The sequence below is a fragment of the Penicillium macrosclerotiorum genome (genome assembly GCF_028827735.1).
Source record: "Penicillium macrosclerotiorum strain IBT 26536 chromosome Unknown utg000002l_segment0_segment0, whole genome shotgun sequence".
NCBI classification, from domain to species: domain Eukaryota; kingdom Fungi; phylum Ascomycota; class Eurotiomycetes; order Eurotiales; family Aspergillaceae; genus Penicillium; species Penicillium macrosclerotiorum.
In genome coordinates, this window is record NW_026643082.1 from 4,331,955 (window position 1) to 4,354,813 (window position 22,859).

The following is a 22,859-nucleotide window of genomic DNA, read 5'->3' on the forward strand; positions in this document are numbered from 1 at the left end:
GGGCCAGATGATTCTTCTTTTATGATGAAGGACCACTGGCCGTCAGAAAATCGAAGTCAGTTCCCTCGTGCGCTTGGTTGACCGATCGCTCATATAACCCCCGGTATCCTCTCTGCTGTTTTTTTGCTTGAAGCAGGTCTTCCATCGTTTTTTTTCTCTTCTCAATGCGAGATTGCAATACATCATCAGGTACGTCAAGATGAAGCCTACGAGTCTCAATATCACAGGTTATCAGGTCACCCGTCTCGACAACACCAAACGCCGATTCGGGCACAGCTGCCTCTGGCGAGATATGAAGAATGATCGTGCCTCCTGCAGTGCCAGACATGCGTCCGTCAGATAATCGTAGCATGTCTTTCACGCCTGCTGTAGCAAGCTTCTTTGGAATTGGAATAAGTCCTGCCTCGGGCATACCAGGATTGCCGATTGGGCCAATGCCTTTGAGAACCAGCACGCTATCCTTCGTGACTGAGAGATCCGGATCATCAATTCGTCGTGCTAGATCTGCTGAGTTCTCAAATACAACAGCAGGTCCAGTGTGTGAGAGTAATGAACGGTATTTGGAGGCTGAAGCTTTTAGCACCGCCCCGTTTGGCGCAAGATTGCCCCGTAGAACAGCTAGCGACGAGGAGGGATACAGAGGATCCGAAAGGGATCTTATGATATGCTGCTCAAAAGAAAATTTTTTTGAGGGCACCGCATCCAGAATCTCCCCTAATGTCTGTCCAGTAATGGTCATAGCAGACAAGTGGAGCATGGGCCGCAGTACATGCAACAATGCGAGCATACCTCCGGCATTATGAAAATCGTTCATGTAGTTGTCTCCACTCGGCTTGAGATCAATCAGTAGTGGCGTCTTTTGACCAATTTCCTCGAATGTTTGTAGAGTGATAACCCCCTGCAAGTCTGGATGCCGGTTGGCAATTGCTAAGAGATGAACAACGGCGTTTGTAGACCCGCCAATAGCTTGCAGTACCGTGATGGCATTCCAGAAAGATTCCTTGGTTAAAATTTCCTGCGGCTTTCTCGAAACTCTGGCAACTGCAACCGCATTTGCGCCTGTTTCTTCCGCAATCCGAAGCCGAGCAGATGAGACCGCTGGTGCAGAAGCGCCGCGAAGAGGCATCATTCCTAGGGCTGCCGTCACACATGCCATTGTACTGGCTGTTCCCATAACACCACACGTTCCAATCTAAGGGCAATTTTTCGGATGAGCTCGACGTTGATGAAATCTGTGGGTGGTCAAGCACATACTGTTGGAGCAAGCTCTTCATTGATTTCTGCAATTTCTTCAACGTCAATTTCACCCGCGCGGAATGCTGCCCAATTGTTACGACAATCGGTGCATGCCCCGATTCGTCGGCCCCGATGACTTCCAGGCATCATTGGGCCGGTGATCAGCGGTAGAACTGGTTTATTGGCAGAGATCCCGCCCATCAGCTGTGCCGGAACCGTTTTGTCACATCCTGGCTAAATTTAGCATCATGCACCTTCAGACTGCTCTGGGCTTCAAAGATTTTGTTATTCTGTAGAATAAGAACCCGTCGTAACAATGACAATCATATGCGTACCTCCAATCATGATGCATGCATCCAACGGCTGTGCCTTGATCATCTCTTCGGTATCCATACTCATCAGGTTCCGAAGGAACATGCTCGTTGGATGAGAGAATGATTCATGAACGCTGATCGTTGGAAACTCGATTGCCAGCCCGCCATTGAGCTGCACACCACGCTTGGCGGCCTCGATGAGCTGTGGTACGTTGGCGTGGCAGGGGTTGAATCCAGAAAACGTGTTAATAATGCCTATGATGGGGCGCGAGAGTGCATCTTCGGAATATCCCAGTGCCTTAATGAACACCTTCCGGAGGAAAAGGGAGAAATGTGCATCGCCATACGATGTGAGGCCCTGGCGGAGACCTGATGTTGACGTGATAGGAGTGTCAAGGTCATAGTCCCCATTGGGTTCTTGCTTGTTCTCGGTCATATTTACTCTCGAAATGTCTTCGAAGCTTTACATGTATCCGGGCCAGTCAACTGCAGGTGAGTAATATGGCTGCGCTTATATATCCTCATCCGTTGAGTGGATGGTGTTATCGGGTCAACTCCGATCGGATATTAATCCGTTACCCCACGACGGCACGATCGACGGGCCCAGCAGGAAGCGGGACGACACCGCGCGGCTGGGATCCGAACTCCTTGCATGATGTGTTGTATAGCTAACAATGATCTTCAATCAATCAATGTCTTATTTCCTGTTGAAGCTTCCTTGATTTACAGGTGTGATGAGCAAAGCAAAGAGAGGGAATAACAGAAGCGAAAAAGAGGAATCACCGCCCCCGCGGTCCCAGTTCCCCGCGTCAGTCGAGAGCACCACACCACGACATGCACCGTTTGTGGCCTCAGGAGAATAGCTGTCAGAACAGCTTTCAATTAGAACACTTTCAACATATGAGTAGCTGTAGACCGCAATTTCGGCCCCTAACACATGACTGTTCCTTGAGTCTAAGCCACATCCGAATCTGAAACTATACATATACAGGAAGGTTCTGGTGTCTGCTAGATCTCGATATGTGCAGGGTATTCTCATCAAGTGGAAAAGGAAAACCTTAGAGGAGAAGGCAATTTCTGAAACGTATAAGAGAAGGGAATGATTGGGCTTCATTAAGTCCATTGGTTGGCAGCATCAACGGAATTGGGATCTATATACTGTTTGGCCAAGCATCAGAAGAAACTATACAGAGCGACCAACAACAAGTTCCCATTCGATCTCGCTAGGCTCTTTCCAATAGTTTGTCTCACTCACCACGAACCCCAGCTTTTGCAGAAGCCTTCCACTTCGTTGGTTGTCCCGCTCTGTCTCAGCAATGAACCTCTTCACCCCTCTCTTATCAATGGACCATTGCATAATCGCGTTCGCTGCCTCTTTAGCAAGGCCTCCACCCCAGACTTTGGGCGTGAGGCCGTACCGCAGCTCGATCATCTCATTCCATGGTGGTAGTTCTGGGTCGCCTGGTTCTCGGGGAGGAAGCGAGGTTGTGGATGCATCGCGAAGGCCCGCGTAACCAATCCATTCTATCTCACGGAGGGCTTGCATATCTGGTCCGGCAAAGTCTTCGAAATTGACCCCTTCGAGGATTGAAATACCCGAGTGATTTTCATCATCAACAGAATACTTGGTCTCCGATGACACACAACGTCCCAGGGCAAAATCGCCCAAGCCATGCTTCTTCCAGGAGCGGGCAATGTCGCGAGTCTCGATTACCTCTCGTGTTTCGTCATCGCTCCAGTTCCTGGCCGGGAAATGATGTCCAAATGCTACCTGGCAGAAGTTCGTGTCTGCATGTAGGCTGGCATAGAGCGTTCTGTAAGTATCCAAGGAGACTGCGTGTGGCGTTGGAAGAATAATCAGCCTCGAGGTTAAGAGGACGAATGGCTCAAATGGATATTCAGTAATGTCGCTAGACTCCATTTCAAAGAGTTTGATCGTGGAAATTTTGTCGCCCAAATGGATTCGAAGAGGAGGACTATTTAGTCAATAAGAATGCCACTCAAAATACCAAAGACCACAAGTCACGCACCCGATTCAATCAATGACCAGCTCGGACCAAGTAAGCCAGTCAATATACGCGAGCGTTGGAGGGTTTATTCTCGGGTTCAAATTCCAGGCTGACTAGTTCATTCGTAATCCACGTTCGAAGCCGACTGATGTTTTCTTTAATCCCGTCTTCGATTATGCCAGAAAATTGAGTGGACAGCAATAGAAGTCTGAGGTCTGGAATCAAACCCGAGTGGAATTCAGAAACAGAAATAGTGCAGAGGACTCTTTATCTAAAGATGCCTTGGACCGCTGGAAAAACGCTGCCTGAAATATGAGTAAACCGAAGTTCTACTTAGCATCAGGTAGTATTTAAGAGGAGCCATGATAAAAGTGGAGTCACTTACCGGCGAGTCGGAACTTCCATCTCAATCCGTGAGCCCACGAACGGATCCTTATAATCCTTTTCTGGTTTGGAAAGCTCAGAATTCGAAAAGTAGAGGAAACTCCACATGAATAATCATGACTCATGATTATTCAACCAATCCTCGGTCGACTCTAACCTCCTATGTGGGCCTCCGTTTTTAAACCAAATTCTGGGGTTCCATGAAAAAAAAAGGAAAATAAAAACAATTGATTTGAGCAAAGGCGAAACTAATGTACAAATATTTATACTCTCGACTTTATATTCACCCTGATATCCTTGGCTGGCCGGAAAGTGCCCCAAGTCGTCCAATCTTTGGGAACCACAAGGCCGGTCTCATCCGTGGGCTTGATCTCCCACATTGATATGAGGCCAGAAGTAAAAGCCAACACCGCCCGTTCAGTGAAAGAATTGTTCTTAGAGCCATAGAGTCCATCTGCAAAAGGGACGAGGGCGCTGTCACTGACCTGCTTGTTCCCAGACATAGGATCCGTCACAATGAAACGCAATGGGTCATACTGGTCCGGGTTTGAGAAGCGCTGGGAGTCGTAATGATAGATTCCGTGAGGCATAATCACCTTCTCGCCTTTGCGAAACTTGTAGATGCGAGGCTCTGTGGCATCTTCTACCGATTCGGTAACAGTCAGGTCCGCTTCTAACTCCCTGAAAGATATCTCTGCCGAGTGGAGCCGGATAGTTTCATAGTAGCATGCCCGAAGAAGTGGGCATACCTCGAGGACCTTTTCAAGGTCGAGACTAAGCTTGGGGGGTTCATCGAAGGGGAACCCTGTTTCTTCACGGCTAGGCCGGGACGACTTCACGCATGAAGACATCTCTTTCCGAATGTCCTTCAGAAGCTCGCTGTCTGCGAATATATGGCAGACAGTCCAAAATGTGATCTTGGTTGTGTATTCGATGAGATCCCAAGAAAGAGATAAATTCGCTGCCGCACTGCCTCCTGGGGACATATCCAACTTCCGGAACGTTCGCATACGTTCCTTGACCAATTCCGACACATCGTCAAGCTCACGAAGTTCAATGCCGGGGTCGATCCCATCGTCCCAGGCCACAAAAGCACGGTAGAAGACTGACATGATATGAAGGAGGCGATCGCGCGCTGCAAAACCGGATGATACCCCTGGTGTAGGCACCCAGCGACGCATGCCCACGAATAACGGCACAAAGTTCTTGTCGAGAATCCATAGATCCCCGAGGAAGGTTGGGAAGTTTTCAACAAAAGCCTCACCCATAAGGAGGATGCTCATGTTGTGACCCACGAAGTTTCGCACAAGAGCGAAGAAGTTCACTTCACAGACGGATTGAGTCTCCTCGGAAACAGACACCTGGCTTTCGCGTTCCCAAGGAAATTGATCGACAGCACTTCGACTAAAACTCACCAGAGATGGAGTCTTATTTTGAACTAAATGAGTGATTCTTTTCAAGGTATCACTGATAAACGGTTCTCGGTTCATGGCTCCGGGCACATCGTCGCTGATTTCCTGATTACGAGGCAAGCTCAGATTGCGCAGGAGACTGCGGTCGCCAAAGACATTTTGCAACGCCCAGTCGAGTGCAGGGGTGCTTGACGAATTTTTTGAAGAAAGAATTGTTTTCATGATCGACGGTGATATCACAGTATCATAGACTTCACCGCGTAGATAGACGCAAAACACGGATTCGCGAAGGGAATCCCTAGATGCGGATTAGCCATGGCTGTGATGATCAGAACCAGGAAGGGAGCAGCAAACCGTAGTGATTCAAATAATCCCACATGGTCCCAAATGAATGAAAAGCCATGTCCTACCCATGGGAACCAATACGGCGCGAGCCGTGAACTTCGAGGTTCAGCGGGATCCTGATCACGCGGTCGGCTCTGCAGCCCAGTGATGATGCGAGTCGCGATACATGAAAATATCAACACAGCCAGAAACGTAGTCCAGGTCAGTTCAGAGAGCCCATCCCGCGCAGTTTGAATAAGCCTGGATCGCGACGTTGCGTAGCTTTCCATGTTGGTGACTTAGCGCGCACTACGCAAGGAAATAAGGAAACAAAGCCGGGCGACTCTCCACAAGCACCACGCCAATCTCCCCTAGTAGCGCCCACGAAAGCAAAGAAAAACAATGAGTCATAAAAAAGACCCAGGCTGGAATATATGAATCGTTTCTGAAGGTCCTAGAGTGACTTCAGTGAAAGAGAACGCTTCGCAGAAATTCGGCCAGGTGGAACTTCAAGATGAACTCCTGCTGCTTAGGTCATCACTGCGGAAGGCTGTGCTAAGTATAGACACATACAGACACCGGCATGCCAAAGAGCACCAGAGGCTTCAAACCCCATCATTTAGCAATTCTTACAATCTTTAGAACTGAGAATGTTTGTCTGAACTTTTTTTTCTTAAAAAAAAGGGTTAGATTGGGAAATGTACAACCCATAATACATGAGACGCTCAATCAAATCGCCGGTTCAACCCGGCTGCTTTTTACAAAAGTCGTGGTAAAGGGCACACACTTATTTCTCGCTTTGAAGCATCTTCGTCAAAGTCGCACTGTCTTTCTCATACTTGAGAATTTTGGATTGAGAGCCCTGGATTTTGCTTAAGAGCCATTCAATCCTGGATGTCAATTCCCATGGGTGCTTCGGCAGCGATCCGAGCAATTGCAGCTCTTCCTCATACTTGCCGATACTTTTATTTTCCTTGCCAATGAGCTCACCAAGAATCAATAGATCTAAACGACCCTCCAAGGTCTTGTTCTCGATAAGTCGCTTAAATGCTGCCCGGTAGACAGGCCTGCCCGGCTTAATCCACCGTGGGAAACCTTTCACTGATCCGACAGAGATGAGTTCGGCTTGCTCCAGGGCTCGCAAAGTGGCTTCTCCATTATCCTTGAATAGGTCTGACAAGAGAATCTTGTTGTACAGTAAAGCACCATCCTCGGAGTTAGCTAGCGATTTGATAAGATACCAAGCTTGTTCGCGGGCCCACTGCGGCGTGACCGACTCTGTGCCCAGAATGAAGATCTTCAAGATCTCCGAAGCGGACTGCTCAATAATTCGGTCCACTGCGGCTGTTGATGATGTTAGTCCAGGCTCCATGATTTTAAAATTAGGCCGAACAAACCTTCTGGAGTTTCTCCCGCCTCGATTCGATGCGCCATGAACTCAAGATCTGTAACACGGCCGCCAAGGATCTTGATGCAGGCATCCAATCCATCAAGATTTTCTTTCGCTTTATCTCTGGGCCCGCCAGCTCCACCCTCTGTTTCAGAATCCAGATGGCTCATGACGAAACGACGACCAACTTCGAGAGAGCAATCACCTAAGCCAATGGTACGGAATACTTGATTTGGAAGAGCTTTGCTGAGTGGCTTTGCAAAAGATGAGTCTGTCGTAAGGAAAATGACATGGGCTATATTGGCGGTTGTTAATCCGGCCGCCCATTCAGTGAGCTTGTCGAGTACAATGCTGTCTTCCGAGTCACACAAAAAGTTGTCGATGACCACCACAGGTCTTTTCTCGGGGTGAGCTTCGAGATACTCATCATCAGTCAAAGTGGAGTCCTTGTCTTCACTTCTTCTCCCCTCCAATGCGACACGCTTCAAAGCCACGGCTGTGTTCTGCCAGATTTTGCTGAGTTGAGCATCCAAGGTCTCAGAAAACCCGGCCTTGGTACCAATCATACCCTGGGCAGCCAAGTCGATAAAGCTGCTGATACTGTTCATCCAGGAAAATATCGGTCGATAGCCAACTTGCGCAGCTGCTCGGGATATTTTCGCAGTGTCACCACGAGCATCCTGGAGCTGTTTGCAGTCAATGACAACTTTGTACTTGTGTTCTTTCAGTGCCTGATCCAGAACAAGCTCCCGCTTTCCAGAGCCACGCGGTCCATATATCACAATAAATGTTTCAACAGTTTCTGTCAACCAAGCTTGCAGCTGCGAGATGTCCTTCTGTCGGTCCTCCCAGATAGCTGCTAGCCCGCGCGGGTCTGCCCTCCGATGCCCAAAGTAAATCATATTAGCTTTGCTGACCTGCTTCCGAACCCATTGGACGATGACATTCTCCTCCGCTTGGAATGTAGACTTGATCTTGACTTTAATGAAAAATGTCCGTATGGGGTCAAATATAATGACGGTGATTGCAGCTAACAAGGCCGCAATAGCCGGAATCACAATTCGAGGGTGATTGAAAATCCAATCTTTGATCATGGAGAACTTGATCTTGCGTTCGTAGTTGATCTTGAACCTTGTACCGGCCTTTCCACCTCCCTCCTGCTCAGATACAAGAAACCCGTGCATGCAGTTTCTAGCCATGACAGAGAATCGGGGCTGATTGAATCTTAGAATGGCATACCTCGGCTCAATCTTCGATTCGACTGGCTGTGGATGGATATCCAGCAGCTTACCAAATGGGCGGAAAAGTGTGTATATGGCCTCTTGTGTTAGCTCCACGGCTCGGCCGTCTGGAGAGCTCGGTAAGAATTCCACTTTGAGTGTTTGGCTGGGAATCCGAGCCAAGTCCTCGATCCAGGGTCGTCCTCGCACCATATCGACATCTGCTGTCTGAAATGGATTGAACCAGGGAGTAATGGGGTTTTTGACAAGATGCTCTTTAGCTGCGGCTCTGATCTCCTCATCGGTAACGCCAGGCTGGCGCGCAAACTTGACGAACGCACCCCCTTCTTTGTATCTTGGAACAATCTCTTTAATTTCCAAACCGAGAGCTTTCGGGAACGCACGTTCGATTATGTGAGTACAATCAGACGCTGCGAGGTCGGGGTTGTTGACACGCTTCAATATCCCCTCAAGCGGTTGTATGTGGCTGAGTGGACCCCGCAACAACCATTGCAGCCGATGTGGAAAGATATCTGGGATTGGTTAATAGAGAAGCGAGAGGGACTTTTGAGATAAGATCATGCTCACTATTGACGTAGAGTATACCCTCATTATCAGCGACTTTGATGTGTCCTAACTGAATCGTCGATGTAAACCGACACCCGGCTGGCGAGCTTCTTGCAAGCGGAGTGGATCTCCACTCTCGAATAAGTGGACAAGTATTGATGGCTGGACGCGAGGGGGATGCCCTCGAAATGGAGGCACACTTTCGAAACATCGCTTCTCTCGTTTCAGCAGTCACGCATATTGTCAGGAACGGGAATTGGAGAAGATCCAGGTTTAAATCGATCGCTTGCAGGTCCATGACGTCGGGCGACGATCTTATCGTATCTTATCTCTGTCACGTGCACGATATCATTCCGCTGGAAAACCGCGTCTCCGATATGGTTGCCGGTTTGGCGACATCACTTCCTAAACACATACTGCCTCCAAAAATGGGCTGGTTATGGCGATCGAGTCCTCAAAAGGACACTTCCAATGACACTTCGTCAACAATTAAAGCCGCTCCAGAACCCGGACCTCAGAACACACTTCCAAAACAATTGACGCCGGACGAACAAGCGACCCTGGAATTCAACCAACTCCTTGCGGACCTCCAACAAGCCGATGCCGAATTGTCCAGTGGCCAAAGACAGGGCCCTGAGTCTTTCAATGGCTCTACAACCGCTCCGACCATCCCCGACACGGCCGCACCCCCAGCACAACCCTCCTCATCCATCGCCCCCGACTCTCTCTACGCCGATTCTATGTCGTGCCGCACGGCCTTCGACTACGCATTCTTTTGCCAGTCCTTTGGTGGCCAATTTGTCAATGTGTATCGATACGGCGAGCTGCGGTCATGCAGCGAGCACTGGGATAATTTCTGGCTGTGCATGAAGACGCGCGGGTGGTCGGATGATCTGCGGAGAAAGGCCATTCGTGCGCACAACCAGAAAAAAGCTATCAAGTACAAGACCGGCCCCAGCAGCGAAGATATTTGGGATGTGCGACTTGAGCCGGTGAAGGACGCTTTCCAGGGCGATTTTGCGGCCCTGGAGAAGGAAATGAAGGCCGAGGAGGAAATGAAGAAGAATGCGGCGGCTTGATTAACTTGATCAAAGCGGGTATGCCTGAATTTATCTTCTATTTTGTTTGTGTTTCTGAAGTGTAGATATTATTATACCTTGATTTGGCGTGACCAGTGTATGTACAATATTTTGATGCGCTATGAAGTCAATTGATTTCTCTACTCTGAATTGACCTAGTTCTTTCCTTTAACTTGTTGCAGCCAGTGCGTATGTTTTTCTTCAAGGTATTCCTCAATCAGATTATACCTGAATTTCTTCGGGCATGATTAAAAAAATAAACTTCATTATAAGTATTGGATAAAATCCAAACGAATGTAACCCAAGGCACTTTCGCTACTACTATACCTCCCAAGGTCAAATGCAGATGATGCGGCCCACCAATTTTGGATTTCTGAAAAGCGATAAGTCAGGAACTTCGGCCTTGGAACTCATAATCGGTCATTCGTAGCTTGTCGATGCGCTGCTGCAGGGTCTCCAATCCCTCATAGGAACGGCGCTCGAGAAAGAAAGCTCGGTGTCTAATATGGGTTTCCGGTCCCCCAGGAGAAGAGTTGTTAGCGTTAGAATTTTCCGAGGCAATCACCTTGGGGGTGTTTGGCCGGCGTCGCTGGGAGTGATTTGTCTCTGTTGGGGTTTCAACCAGAGCATGGCCATATTCCGACATTGATGAGCTACCATGCCTGTGCTCGAAACTTTCAGACACATAATTGTCTTTATCACACAGTGCAGTCTGCTCATAGTGGACAGACTGGACTGTGCCAATTGGCAAGGTTCTTGGAGCAGTTGTCGGGTCTCGAGTTGTGCTTGGAGTGCTTGATCGGTGCCGAGTGTCCATTCGGCTTCCCCCTCGGTTGCTCACTCGGATATCTCCACTGCTGCTTTCTTGGCTGCTTGCTCGACCTCGGGACCGGAGAGCATACTGTATTGGTTCTCGACTTCTAAGCTCAGATGCAATAGTCGAGGCTGCATATGGGGGTCGACGAGCCAGCCGAGGCCGCTTCGAATCTTCGGCCCCCTCAGAATTAGGCGAATTAATGCCGGAATTCATTCCGCCGAAATAGATCCTAGAGCTTGGAAGTATTGGAAATGTCGAGGCAAGTTTTTGTCTATGCGTTGTGAGCGTGTCTCGATGTCAACGGACAGGAGATTCCTAAGAAGCCTCTTATACTTGGGTTCGACTGTATGCCTTGAATAACGAAATGGTAGAACAATGGGCTTTTTTCTCTTCCCCTTGATCTGTTTTCTTTTTTATATCTTTACATCGGTGTGTCTTGGGGTAATGAGGGCAGCATTAGCGACCAGAAATACGATTAGAAGCGTGAAACAATGAGCTTGTGATCAATATACTTGTCTCTGGGAGAATTCTTAATTCGCTTCATAAGACAATCCCCCTCCTTCATGCCAACAAAGCCAGTGAGCTTTCAATGAGATTGAATGGCTGAGGCGTTCTTCCCGCGCTTTAAAGGCAGAGAGAGCCGAGACTTCTTTGGTGGGATCCACCCAATGCAGACAATACCATCGTTACAGGAGCAAGCAAGGAGTAATGTTTCACGAAATTTCTTCAAAGAGAATATTTACAACAAATAAATCACACCGCGTGGCAGACGCTCTAAACACCTTGCATAGAGAAACGCTGCTGGGAAAGCAAAAAGATACCAAACGGAAGAGAACAAAAGGTCATACAGAGCGCAAAACATAAGCACGCATAGAAAATAGAAAATAGTCATGAGAAAATATTTTCCGTAGAAACGTAAGAAGAAAAAGAGGTAAAGAAACCGCCCATCAAGCTGAGCCCTCCCGTCTAGAAAGGAAATACCAACAAATCCCATTTTTGGCAAACTTTTTGCTGCACGTCTGTGGCCTTCGTAGTCGTCAAATCTCCTTTTTTATAGTCATTTCATGCCGGAGTGTACTGTATTTAGGCAATGACTTGAGTCTCCGCAGGCTGGGGGACGGCGTCAATGGCTGGGCGACGGACAATGCCACCGGTCACAGGGAGCTGGGAGCTGACGCCAGTGAGGAAAGAGTCAACCTCACGAGCAGCTTGGCGACCCTCATTGATACCCCTGTAAGATTTCGTTAGCATAGATCCAGGCGTATAAATAGCGATATCAAAAGATTATAGAGCTTACCAGACAATCAGAGACTGTCCACGTCGGCAGTCACCCGCGGCATACACACCGGGGATGTTGGTGGAGTAGTGACCAGGAGGAGTCTTAACGTTCTTGCGCTGGTCACGCTCGATTTCATCGCCGAGAAGGCGGTCCTCAGGGCCGAGGAAACCCATAGACAAAAGGACCAGGTCAGCAGGGAAGAACTGCTCGCTGCCCTCGACGGTCTTCATGTCCCAGCCACCAGTAGCGCTCTTGGTCCACTCAACACGAACAGTGTTGATACCCTTGACGCGGCCGCTACCATCGTCAACGAACTCGGTCGACATGACACAGTACTCACGGGGATCCTTGCCCATGTGGGTCTTCACCTCGGAGTGACCGTAGTCAATGCGGTAGATACGAGGCCACTGGGGCCAGGGGTTGTCACGGGCACGCTCTGGGGGAGGCTGCGGGAGGAGCTCGAAGTTGGTGACAGACTTGGCACCGTGGCGGACAGAGGTACCAATGCAGTCGTTACCGGTATCGCCACCACCAATGACAACAACATGTTTGTCCTTGGCAGAGATGTACTCACCATCAGCAAGCTCAGAGTCCAGAAGAGACTTTGTATTCTTGTGCAGGAATTGCATGGCGAAATGCACGCCGTCCAGCTCGCGACCAGTGACCTTAAGGTCACGAGCAACGGTGGCACCGGTGGCAATGATCACGGCATCGTTAGTGGAGCGAAGAGACTGGAGAGACACCTCGCAATCAGGACCGACGGCAGTGCTAGTGACGAACTTGATACCCTCGGCAGCCATGAGGTCCACACGACGCTGGACAACCTTCTTGTCAAGCTTCATGTTCGGAATACCATACATGAGAAGACCACCAATGCGATCAGCACGCTCGTAGACAGTCACGGAGTGACCAGCACGGTTGAGCTGGTCGGCAGCTGCCATGCCAGCAGGACCAGAACCAATAATCGCAACGGTCTTACCGGTGCGAGTCTTGGGAGGACGAGGAACCATCCAGCCCATCTCAAAGCCGCGGTCGATAATAGCACACTCAATGGACTTAATACCAACGGGATCTTCATTGATACCCAGAACACAAGCGCCCTCGCAAGGGGCGGGGCAGACACGGCCAGTGAACTCCGGGAAGTTGTTGGTCATGAGCAGACGGTTGAGAGCGTCCTGCCACTGCCCAGCGAACACCAATTCGTTCCACTTAGGAATGATGTTAGAGATGGGACAGCCAGTGTCAGATTGGCAGAAAGGAACACCGCAGTCCATGCAACGAGCGGATTGGTATTTGAGTTCATCCTCGCTGAGGCGGTTGGACAGTTCGGCCCAGTCACGAGTACGAGTGGTGGGGTTGCGATACTTCTCGCTGCGACGGCTGTACTTCATGAAACCGCGTGTCTTGTCCAGGATCAGGGCAGATCGCTTCTTCTCGGTCTTCTGATCGCTGATGCTGTCCTCAATATCCAATAAATCGGCCTTCTTCTCCTCAACCTGAGGTCTGGGGCTGTCGGCAGGTACTGGGGTAGAGGGAAGCTTAGGGAGAGTAAACTCAGCCTTCCTCGCGGCAGCTGCCTTGGCGGCTTCTTCCTCCATTACCCGCTTGTAGTCAGTGGGCAGAACCTTGACAAAGTGGGGAAGAGCACGGTTGAAGTCGAGCAAGATACGAGCAGCCAGCTCAGAACCAGTGTAGTGGTGGTGGTCCTCAATTAAGCCACGAACAAACGCGATCTCAGTGACATCTTCGATAGCAGAGACCTCAACCATCTCCATGTTAATCTTGGAGTGGAAGTCCTCGTTCATGTCTAGCACATAAGCAATACCACCAGACATACCGGCAGCAAAGTTACGGCCAGTGGGGCCCAGAATGAGGACACGACCGCCAGTCATGTATTCGCAACCGTGGTCACCCACGCCTTCAACAACCGCAGTGGCACCGGAGTTACGCACGGCGAAACGCTCGGCCGCGACACCACGGAAGTAGCAAGTACCACGAGTAGCACCATAAAGACAGGTGTTGCCGACAATGACGTTCTCCTCGGCCCTAAAAGCAGCGCCACGAGGAGGGTAGACAATAAGACGGCCGCCAGATAGGCCCTTACCAACATAGTCGTTGGCATCACCCTCAAGTTCCAAAGTGACACCAGGAGCAAGATAGGCACCGAAAGACTGACCAGCAGAACCCTTGATGTTAGCATGGATTGTGTCTTGCGGAAGACCAGCCTCGCCATAGCGTCGGCTGATCTGGTACGAGAGGGTAGCACCAAGACCACGATCAGTGTTGACGACGTCACACTCAATGCGGCAAGGGAGACCCTTCTCCAGAGCAAGCTCGGACTCGAAGATCAGCTTGTTGTCAAGACGCGTGTGAAGGCGGTGGTCCTGCTTGCGAACATTGTAGGTAGCAACACCAGGACGAAGCGAGTGGGCAGGGGTCAGGATAAGCGACAAATCAATGCGCTCCTGCTTGGCATTGCGAATATCCTCGCGAACCTTGAGCAGCTCAGCACGTCCAACCATTTCGTTGACAGTTCGAATACCAAGCTTCGCCATGATTGCACGCATCTCGTTGGCAACATAGTAGAAGAAGTTGATAACATTCTCTGGAGTACCATTGAACTTCTTCCGCAGCTCAGGATCCTGAGTAGCAATTCCGACGGGGCAAGTGTTGAGATGACACTAAAAAAAAGGGTTAGCAGTGTGTTCTTGAGAAAGATCTTGAGAAAATAGGGTGTGCGGGGAAATGCGGGGAAGATGGCGGTGAGGGCGGTGAGCGGTGGCAAAATAGGGTTCTCGGCCAATTCGGTCCATATATCGACACAAATCGAATGCCACACCGATGTAAAGATATATAAAAAAAAAGATCAAAAAGAAGAGAAAAAACCGTACTTTCCGCATGAGAATGCAACCTAGTGCGATCAAAGGAGTTGTTGCGAAGCCATATTCTTCGGCACCAAGCAGACAGGCCACGGCCAGATCACGGCCGGTACGAATTTGACCATCAGTCTGCACCACAACACGGCCACGGAGGTCATTAAGAACAAGAGTCTGGTGAGTCTCCGCAAGACCAAGTTCCCAAGGAAGACCGGCATACTTGATACCAGTCCAGCGCGAGGCTCCGGTGCCACCATCATGGCCGGAGATCAAGATGTGGTCAGCCTTGGCCTTGGCGACACCGGAGGCAACGATACCGACACCAACCTCAGACACAAGCTTAACGGAGATACGGGCGCGAGGGTTGGAGCACTTGAGATCGTAGATAAGTTGCTTCAGATCCTCAATAGAGTAGATGTCGTGATGTGGAGGCGGGGAGATCAAACCGACACCCGGGGTAGAGTGGCGGGTACGGGCGATAGGGCCCACGACTTTGTGTCCGGGAAGTTCACCACCCTCGCCGGGCTTAGCTCCCTGGGCCATCTTGATCTGCAGTTCGTCGGCATCAGCCAGGTAGTGTGAGGTCACACCAAAGCGACCAGAGGCAATCTGCTTGATGGCAGAGCGCATGGTGTCGCCGTTGTCCATGCGGTTGCTGCGTTCAGGGTCTTCACCACCTTCGCCAGTGTTGGACTTGCCACCCAGGCGGTTCATAGCAATGGCCAGAGTCGAGTGGGACTCCATGGAAATGGAACCGTAGGACATAGCACCAGTGACGAAGCGGCGAACAATCTCCGTCCAGGGCTCAACTTGATCAATGGGAATTGGGGTACGCTGGTCAAAGTCGAATTCAAGCATACCACGTAAGGTGCAGTTCTTGATTTGTTCATGCTCAGCCTTGGCATAGGCCTCGTAGGACTTGTCGTTCTTGGTGCGGACAGCATCCTGGATGTTAGCAATGCTGACGGGGTCATTGATGTGAGGCTCGCCCCCATCACGCCAGTGGTACTCGCCAGATTCGGGCAGACCGGGAATTTCGACGATGGAGCTAGATGGGTAGCCACGCTCGTGGAAAGCAAAGGCGTCTTGGGCGATCAGCTCGAAAGTGATACCGCGAATACGACTGGCAGTGCCGGCAAAACAACGATCAATGACGCTGTCGTCAATACCGAGGGCCTCAAAAATCTGGGCACCCTTGTAAGACTGCAGGGTGGAGATACCCATCTTACTCATGACCTTGAGAATACCACCATCGCAAGAGGCTTTGTAGTTTTCAATGACCTTCTCGTCGCTGAGGTCCTTGCGAATCAGATTCTCTCGGTTCATCTTAAGAATGCACTCCATGGCAAGATAAGGATTGATAGCATCGGCACCGTAGCCCAGGAGAACACAGTGGTGGTGCACCTCACGGGCTTCAGCAGTCTCGACAGCCAGGGCAGCCAGAGAACGCCACTTATTGCGGACAAGGTGGTGGTGGACCAGGCCAGTGGCCAGCAGAGCAGAGACAGGAACGCGATCAGCGGAAGTCGCACGGTCAGAGAGAATGATGACCTTGTCACCATTCTGAATGGCCTCGGTAGTGGCATCACAGATGGCATCCAGCGCCTCGATATAGCCAGCAGAGCCCTTCTTCTTCTCAAACGTAATATCAATAGTGCGCACAGTCCAATCGCTGTGGGCATGGTTGATGTTCTTGAGCGCATTGAACTCGGGGATGCTCAGAATGGGAGACGGCAGCATCAGTCGGTGACACTGCGAGGGGTCCATCTCTAGAAGGTTACCCTGAGGGCCGACGTAGCACTCCAGCGACATGACAACGGCCTCACGGATGGGGTCAATAGGGGGGTTGGTGACCTGAGCGAAGAGTTGACGAAAGTACTCATAAAGCAGACGAGGCTGCTGAGCAATACAAGCCAAGGGAGCATCATTACCCATGGAACCTAGAGCTTCCTTGGAGTCCGCTCCCATGGGGCCAAGCAAAAGGCTGACTTGCTCGAAAGAGTAACCGAAGGCCCGGAGACGGGGATCATTCTGAACTGTGTCTTCGTTTAGAGTGAAAGAGAGGTCCACATTGCTCCCCTCTAGCAGCTTGTTAATAGCAGGCAGACTCAGAAGTTCTTTGTCGAGCCAGCTGCGGAAGTCCGCACGGTGCGCGACAGTTTGCTTCAATTCAGCATCATCGATGATGCGTCCAGCGACGGTGTCGACCAACAGCATCTTTCCAGGCTGGAGACGACCCTTCTGAATCACACGCTCGGGGTCAATATCGATAGCACCAACTTCGGAAGCGCAGACAATTCGATCATCATCCATAACGTAGAAACGACACGGGCGCAAACCATTACGGTCCAGGTTCGCACCGCAGTAACGACCATCAGAAAATGTAAACAGAGCCGGGCCATCCCAGGGCTCCATCTGGCAGGCGGCCCATTCGTAGAAAGCCGCCTTGGATGGGTCCATGGCAGGGTTGTCCTGCCAGGCCTCGGGAACCATAAGCATCACTGCCTCGGGCAGAGACAGGACACCGTTAATCATCAGCAATTCAAGCACGTTATCAAAGGCAGCAGAGTCCGAGCCACCCTCCTCAACAATAGGGTACAGTTGGTCCAGCTCCTCGCCGAAAACCTCAGACCTGAGGACACCCTCACGGGCGCGCATCCAATTCTTATTTCCTCGCAATGTGTTGATTTCACCATTGTGAGCTGCCCACCGCAAAGGTTGAGCACGGTCCCAGGAGGGAAATGTGTTGGTGGAGAATCGAGAGTGGACGAGGGCGAAATGGCCCTCGTAGTCCACATTAACCAGATCATGGTAGTACTGGTATACTTGGACTGGAGAAAGCTGACCCTTATAGACGATATTTCGGTTGCTCAGGGAGCACAGATAGAACCAGTTGCCGAGGCCAATAACGTGTGTGGCCCGCTTGCGCAGAACGTACAGCTGTAATTCGAAGGTTCGCTCGTCAAACTTGTCGGTGTCAGTGATTTCAGGCTTGTTACCCTCGCCGTACGCAGACTTGAGCACCACGAATGGCTGCATAATGATTGGCTCTCGCGACAATGCTGCTGGACCCAGAATGGTCGAGTCGCGTGGAACCTCGCGCCATCCCAAGACACGCAGACCTAGCGATGTGGCCAGTTCCTCGAAGCTCGCAATGGATTGCTTTAGCGCCTCCTCGTCGGGCTTGAAGAACAGATTGCCCACCGCATACTGACCCAGTGGCGGCAGCTCTACGCCCACTTCTCTGGCGAAATTCTTCTCGAAGAACTTATGGGGGATACTGGTCATCACACCAGCACCGTCACCGTCTCGCGCGTCGGAGCCAACGGCTCCACGGTGGGTCATGTTGCACAGCAGATTGCGAGCTAGTGGCCGTCGACGTCAGCGCATGGTTCCTTAGTCTGGGCAATTCTTTGAGGGCGCGAAAAGAGGGAGTGAAAAGCCACGAGAAGATTTCACTTCCTTATTTTGGGTGGAATAGACGACTTACCATCACTCACGATCTTGTGGCTTGGCTTGCCCTTGATGTGGCTAGAAATTCCTGTCAGCCCGCCTGGTTCGCTCAATGGCTCGGTGAGCCATGCGGAGGATACTCACGCCGCAAATCCGACACCACAGGCATCCTTTTCGTATTCAGGGTCATACAGACCTTGTCGCTCCGGCAAAGCATTGGCCCAGCCATAGCCTTGCTTGGGCTGGTACTCCGAATACTCCTGCGGAGCCTGTTCTTCACTTAGATCTTTGCCATAGATATCCTCCAAGTTAAGACCCATTCTTCCGCCGGGGACCGACAGAGAATGGATAATCACAGGTGATGAGGGATGCTTTCGGGGTTGTTGGCCTCGAGGAGAGGAATCTCCGCCGGAAATTTGGGGCGGGATGGGGCGATAGCGGATGACGTCGTCACAGGCGCAGCGCGGGTGATAGACAAGCTGAAGAGTCGCGGATGAAAACCCAGCGTCTGCGAAGTGTTCAAGAAAATTTCAAGGAGGGGAGGGAAGAGGGAAGAAGCAGGAGGGGGTGTAAGAGGGGAAAAAAGAGGCAGCGATTACGGCAGGCCAGCAGGTCCAGGGATTACAGGCTGTACCTCCGACGCAGCGACGGGAAAAATACGATTGTGGGGTACGGCGCCGTGGCAAATGGGCTTGGAGATGGCCAGATGGCCAGTGCTGTCTTAGAGCAGTCTCCGGCGATTCGCGGTGATTATTGGGTCTTGTTCCTCTTCCCCGGGGGGTTGGCTGGATGGTTTTATTGGCAGCGGAGCCTTGGAACTCTTGACCGGCCATGCTCTCAAGAACCAGGATGTCCAAGTCTGGAATTACGATACATGACACTTCTCCTGTCTCTTGCCCGGCGAACCCAGAACCCCTCATGGACGAAAGCGTCTTAGGGAGAAGGGGTGGGGGACATTCCATATGAAATAGAAGCGCAGCGGAGCTAAGGAGCCATGATGGGTCGAGTAATGATAATCGTTATGATTACGGCAAATCCTCAAAGATAAGCCGCGGCCCGCCAATCAGACGCGCGGTTTTACCACTGTCGCCCACACGATTAGGTTTCAGCTACGTCAAGATCCTCGGTATGGTACGGTACCAATACCTTAATTCTCATTTTCACACCTCGTCACTGGACACCGGCAAGCCCTAATCAAGATGCAAAGATCTTGCAATGCTTCCTTTAAGATTCGGGATTCAGGATTCTCATTCGACCGTGACCTTCACTTCTGTCAATCCACAATCAGGTCCGCGTGGTGGACGCACTCCTCTTCTTTCAGATCCCTGGTAATCCGTACCTCGATCACTGATTCCCACCAGCCTCGGGTGGTGGGCCACCGGGCGGGGCTGCGAGGTAATTCCGATGTCTTCATTGGCCCCGCGACGCAAACAGACAAGACCTGAGAATCAACAAGACCGTTGCGTCGCGGCGTTTTGTACCCGCCCGTACCCCGGCCATAATCCCTTGTTGCTCCGATGGGGCAGCTCGAGGCAGATGTACCAGAACAGGATGCCGCTGTCTGCCCTCTCTCGGTGATCATCCTACCTGCAGACTACATGTGGTTGCATGAAGCTGGGGCAGGGGAAACATTTATGCACTTGGCCGGGGTACGTAGGAACTGTCCTTCCCTTCAATACCTCTTTCGACAGTCCTTTAGCTGAATCCCGGTCCCCTCAGATGCATATAGTACCATCACCCCCTGTCTCCCCGTTACGGTTACGCCGGGCATCTGGGCCAAAATTATGCACCCATCTCCGGCCTCGCGACAAAGGTACCCGCACCTTTTGACCCGAGTGGATGGGCGCATAGTGGGGCGGTTGACCAGGATACAGTGCTTAATCCAGACACTCGTCCTTTCCGAGCCGCGGGTGTGTCTGCGCCGGGCCTGCAGGCCCATCTGCAGCGCCACGACGAACAGCCAATTAACTGATCATAGTACGAGGATCCTATGGACTTGGCAGAGAATAAAGAAACCTCAGAGAAAGAGAAAGAGAAGAAGTATTTGAATGCCAAGCTAGCATTGAATAGTGTGTGGGACTTTTGGTCTATTTGAAATCCTATAGGAACAATACCCCCCGAAAATCCGGCCTCGGTAGGAGGTTTGAAATCATCACGTTCATAAATTAAATCAGAAATCAGAGGAGAAATGGAATAGGGTAGGGAAATCTCGGAACACGAATTTCCAAGCCAAAGAAATAGGAGTAGGAACAGACGATAATACTACTGTATACTCCGTTATCCGTATCTATCATCCTCGTTCTTAGCGTCCCGCCTCAAGATGGGGTCTCTGTCCCCTAACCCCAATACCGGGCTCGAAAAATACTGACCATACCGTACCTCTACCCGCCCAGTTCAGGGAGTTTGGTCGAGGAGAATCGGAGTCAAATCAAAAAGCCCAGCGAAATTCCGACAACGGCCAAGCAGCGCGCCCGGGATTTTCCACTCCTCCCTGTCCGGGTGCTGGCCAATGATCCCGACAAACCCCCCCCCTGCCCCGACTTCGGGGTTGGCCAGCCGCCCCCCGGCATTCTAGCCCTGCATGCGGATTGGCCCCGGCCAATTTCCCCAGCTCATTCTTTAAGGTCATCCAAACTGGCTTATCGCGGCTTCATCATAATTACCAGCATCCTCACTCGCCCATCCCTCCAAGCGAGAGTTGATCCCCAGATCCCGGACGGACACGGACTCGAACCCCAGACTCTCCTCCACCCACCCCCTCCTCATTTTTTTGAACCCCAGGGTCACAACTCCGCGCCCGGTTGGGTTAAAAGTATGGGTCGAAGGGAAGAGTAGATCGTCTGTCTCGTGCTTTGAGTTCGTGGGCCTTAGGGGCCACTTGGCAATGTTAACGACATAGGTGGCCTATAGTTCTATGGTTCTACTCCATACACTCCGCACCTTGTCCTACCCTGGATTCCAATCGAAGAATCTGGTAATCTGGCAATCTGGCAATCTGGCAATCTGGCAATCTGACAATCTGACGATCGAAGAGTGGGGAAGGCGAATTATTAGTGTACTTCGTATATACTTCGGGAAATCGCTCCTCCTCCCCCTCGGACATAAACATTCATCCGGAGGAATGGCCTCCGGACGTGACATGTGAAGCGGAATGGCCCTGATAAGCTTGTCCGCGAAAGTCAGAAAACGAAGAATAATAGGAATACATAAACAGAACTGCGCCTTTTAGCTTTTTCACCCTGCTTTCCCGACCCTCTCGGGCGTGGTTTGCCGTTCCTACAGCGGAGTTCTGTCGCCGTCATGCTACACATACTAACTAATACCACCCAACGATGACTCCTACTGCTGTCACTACTTACAATTTTAAACTTATTACCGATTCGCCTGGCACCAAAGACGATGAGTCGCGTTTTGCCACCCCTTCTCGCCTAGCAAAATGGACTATAGCTTACCAATGATGAGAATCATGATCTTCCAGTTCAGGCAATAAATTCAATACCAATGGATGGGCGGAATCAAAAAATACGCCCAATTCAATTCCGCCCCTGCGAACCCGACCGTCCAGCAATGTCCACTGGGCCTGCAGCTCTATGAACACGAACCGCATATCGACTCTGCCCAAGATCCACCGGCGGGTGGGTATCATGTGATCCCCGCTTCTGCCCAGTCCAATCAAACACCAGGTGAAACTAAGACTGGGAGATGGTCTGGGCAGTTGGCAGCGAGATGCTACGACGCGCCAGCAAAGCCCAGCGAGTCATCCCGACCCGGCTTTTCCCGACCGCCAGCCTGACCCCTTGCCCGCTTTGGGTTCACCGGAGTGCTGGCTGGTCGAGTGCGTGGAACACTGTCTGCCTCGGGTGTTTTCGGATGTGTTAGACTAGTACTGCTCACCGTAGCACTTCGTACTGTACGGAGTACCTAAGTCCTGTTCATACACAGGGGAGACATACTGCGAGGTGGTCGAATATCGGGTCCCTCCCAGCATCCCATCTTACTTGTCTTAGGATCTTCATTTACAGGGGACGCCTCGCTGCCAAGCCCCAGGACGGCTCGTTTTTCTGCCATGTGGATGAAACACATCCATGTCACGATGCGGGCCGTCATGTGCCCTTCGTCCGTAGCTATGGAGTAGGAGAAGATACCTGCTAACCGTATTTTTTTTTCTTGTGCAACGTGACTTTTGGTCCCTTGGATTTGACTTACATCGTCCAGAAATTGATGTGGAGAGGGATATACTGCGAGGCCGTCGCCCTTTCCATACTACTAGTCCAATTCTAGACGATTCAACCTCATTGAGGGTGTTATTTCAGATATAGACGAGGTTTCCAGTTGCGGTTGTCAAATTGCTTCGTTGTCAAATTTTAGACGGTCTAGACAATCTACAAAAGAATCGCAACATTCCGGATCGCCCTCTTCGGCTTTTAATGATGAAAGTAAATATAGCTCGAAATACTTAGCCTAAATCGTAGGAGATTTCTTTCCGATTCGGCCAATAT

At 50.9% G+C, this 22,859-nt stretch overlaps 10 protein-coding genes across 10 annotated transcripts; 2 read left to right on the forward strand and 8 right to left on the reverse strand.

Moving 5' to 3' along the window:
* Positions 1-19: 19 nt before the first annotated feature.
* Positions 20-1,156, reverse strand: ilv3C (putative dihydroxy-acid dehydratase; the record flags this gene model as incomplete). The annotated part of the gene is made up of 1 exon (XM_057074426.1): positions 20-1,156. The coding sequence occupies one exon, from the start codon at positions 1,154-1,156 to the stop codon at positions 20-22; it is 1,137 nt and encodes a 378-aa protein (XP_056938067.1).
* A 365-nt stretch (positions 1,157-1,521) lies between these two features.
* Positions 1,522-1,986, reverse strand: N7462_002701 (uncharacterized protein; the record flags this gene model as incomplete). The annotated part of the gene is made up of 1 exon (XM_057074427.1): positions 1,522-1,986. The coding sequence occupies one exon, from the start codon at positions 1,984-1,986 to the stop codon at positions 1,522-1,524; it is 465 nt and encodes a 154-aa protein (XP_056938068.1).
* Positions 1,987-2,733: 747 nt separating this feature from the next.
* On the reverse strand, positions 2,734-3,471 carry N7462_002702 (GNAT family N-acetyltransferase; the record flags this gene model as incomplete). Its single annotated transcript, XM_057074428.1, has 1 exon — positions 2,734-3,471. One exon carries the CDS (start codon positions 3,469-3,471, stop codon positions 2,734-2,736), a length of 738 nt encoding a protein of 245 aa, XP_056938069.1.
* A 735-nt stretch (positions 3,472-4,206) lies between these two features.
* On the reverse strand, positions 4,207-5,969 carry N7462_002703 (uncharacterized protein; the record flags this gene model as incomplete). Its single annotated transcript, XM_057074429.1, has 2 exons — positions 4,207-5,653; positions 5,710-5,969. The coding sequence occupies 2 exons, from the start codon at positions 5,967-5,969 to the stop codon at positions 4,207-4,209; spliced, it is 1,707 nt and encodes a 568-aa protein (XP_056938070.1).
* A 497-nt stretch (positions 5,970-6,466) lies between these two features.
* yme2 (uncharacterized protein) lies at positions 6,467-9,154 on the reverse strand (the record flags this gene model as incomplete). Its single annotated transcript, XM_057074430.1, has 3 exons — positions 6,467-7,023; positions 7,077-8,822; positions 8,878-9,154. 3 exons carry the CDS (start codon positions 9,152-9,154, stop codon positions 6,467-6,469), a joined length of 2,580 nt encoding a protein of 859 aa, XP_056938071.1.
* Positions 9,155-9,284: 130 nt separating this feature from the next.
* N7462_002705 (EMI1 family protein) lies at positions 9,285-9,935 on the forward strand (the record flags this gene model as incomplete). Its single annotated transcript, XM_057074431.1, has 1 exon — positions 9,285-9,935. The coding sequence occupies one exon, from the start codon at positions 9,285-9,287 to the stop codon at positions 9,933-9,935; it is 651 nt and encodes a 216-aa protein (XP_056938072.1).
* A 388-nt stretch (positions 9,936-10,323) lies between these two features.
* N7462_002706 (uncharacterized protein) lies at positions 10,324-10,965 on the reverse strand (the record flags this gene model as incomplete). Its single annotated transcript, XM_057074432.1, has 1 exon — positions 10,324-10,965. One exon carries the CDS (start codon positions 10,963-10,965, stop codon positions 10,324-10,326), a length of 642 nt encoding a protein of 213 aa, XP_056938073.1.
* An 870-nt stretch (positions 10,966-11,835) lies between these two features.
* On the reverse strand, positions 11,836-18,680 carry N7462_002707 (glutamate synthase (NADH); the record flags this gene model as incomplete). The annotated part of the gene is made up of 5 exons (XM_057074433.1): positions 11,836-11,983; positions 12,050-14,712; positions 14,923-18,272; positions 18,398-18,438; positions 18,505-18,680. The coding sequence occupies 5 exons, from the start codon at positions 18,678-18,680 to the stop codon at positions 11,836-11,838; spliced, it is 6,378 nt and encodes a 2,125-aa protein (XP_056938074.1).
* Positions 18,681-19,877: 1,197 nt separating this feature from the next.
* On the forward strand, positions 19,878-20,332 carry N7462_002708 (uncharacterized protein; the record flags this gene model as incomplete). Its single annotated transcript, XM_057074434.1, has 2 exons — positions 19,878-20,009; positions 20,090-20,332. The coding sequence occupies 2 exons, from the start codon at positions 19,878-19,880 to the stop codon at positions 20,330-20,332; spliced, it is 375 nt and encodes a 124-aa protein (XP_056938075.1).
* A 1,757-nt stretch (positions 20,333-22,089) lies between these two features.
* N7462_002709 (uncharacterized protein) lies at positions 22,090-22,428 on the reverse strand (the record flags this gene model as incomplete). The annotated part of the gene is made up of 2 exons (XM_057074435.1): positions 22,090-22,268; positions 22,314-22,428. 2 exons carry the CDS (start codon positions 22,426-22,428, stop codon positions 22,090-22,092), a joined length of 294 nt encoding a protein of 97 aa, XP_056938076.1.
* Positions 22,429-22,859: the final 431 nt, after the last annotated feature.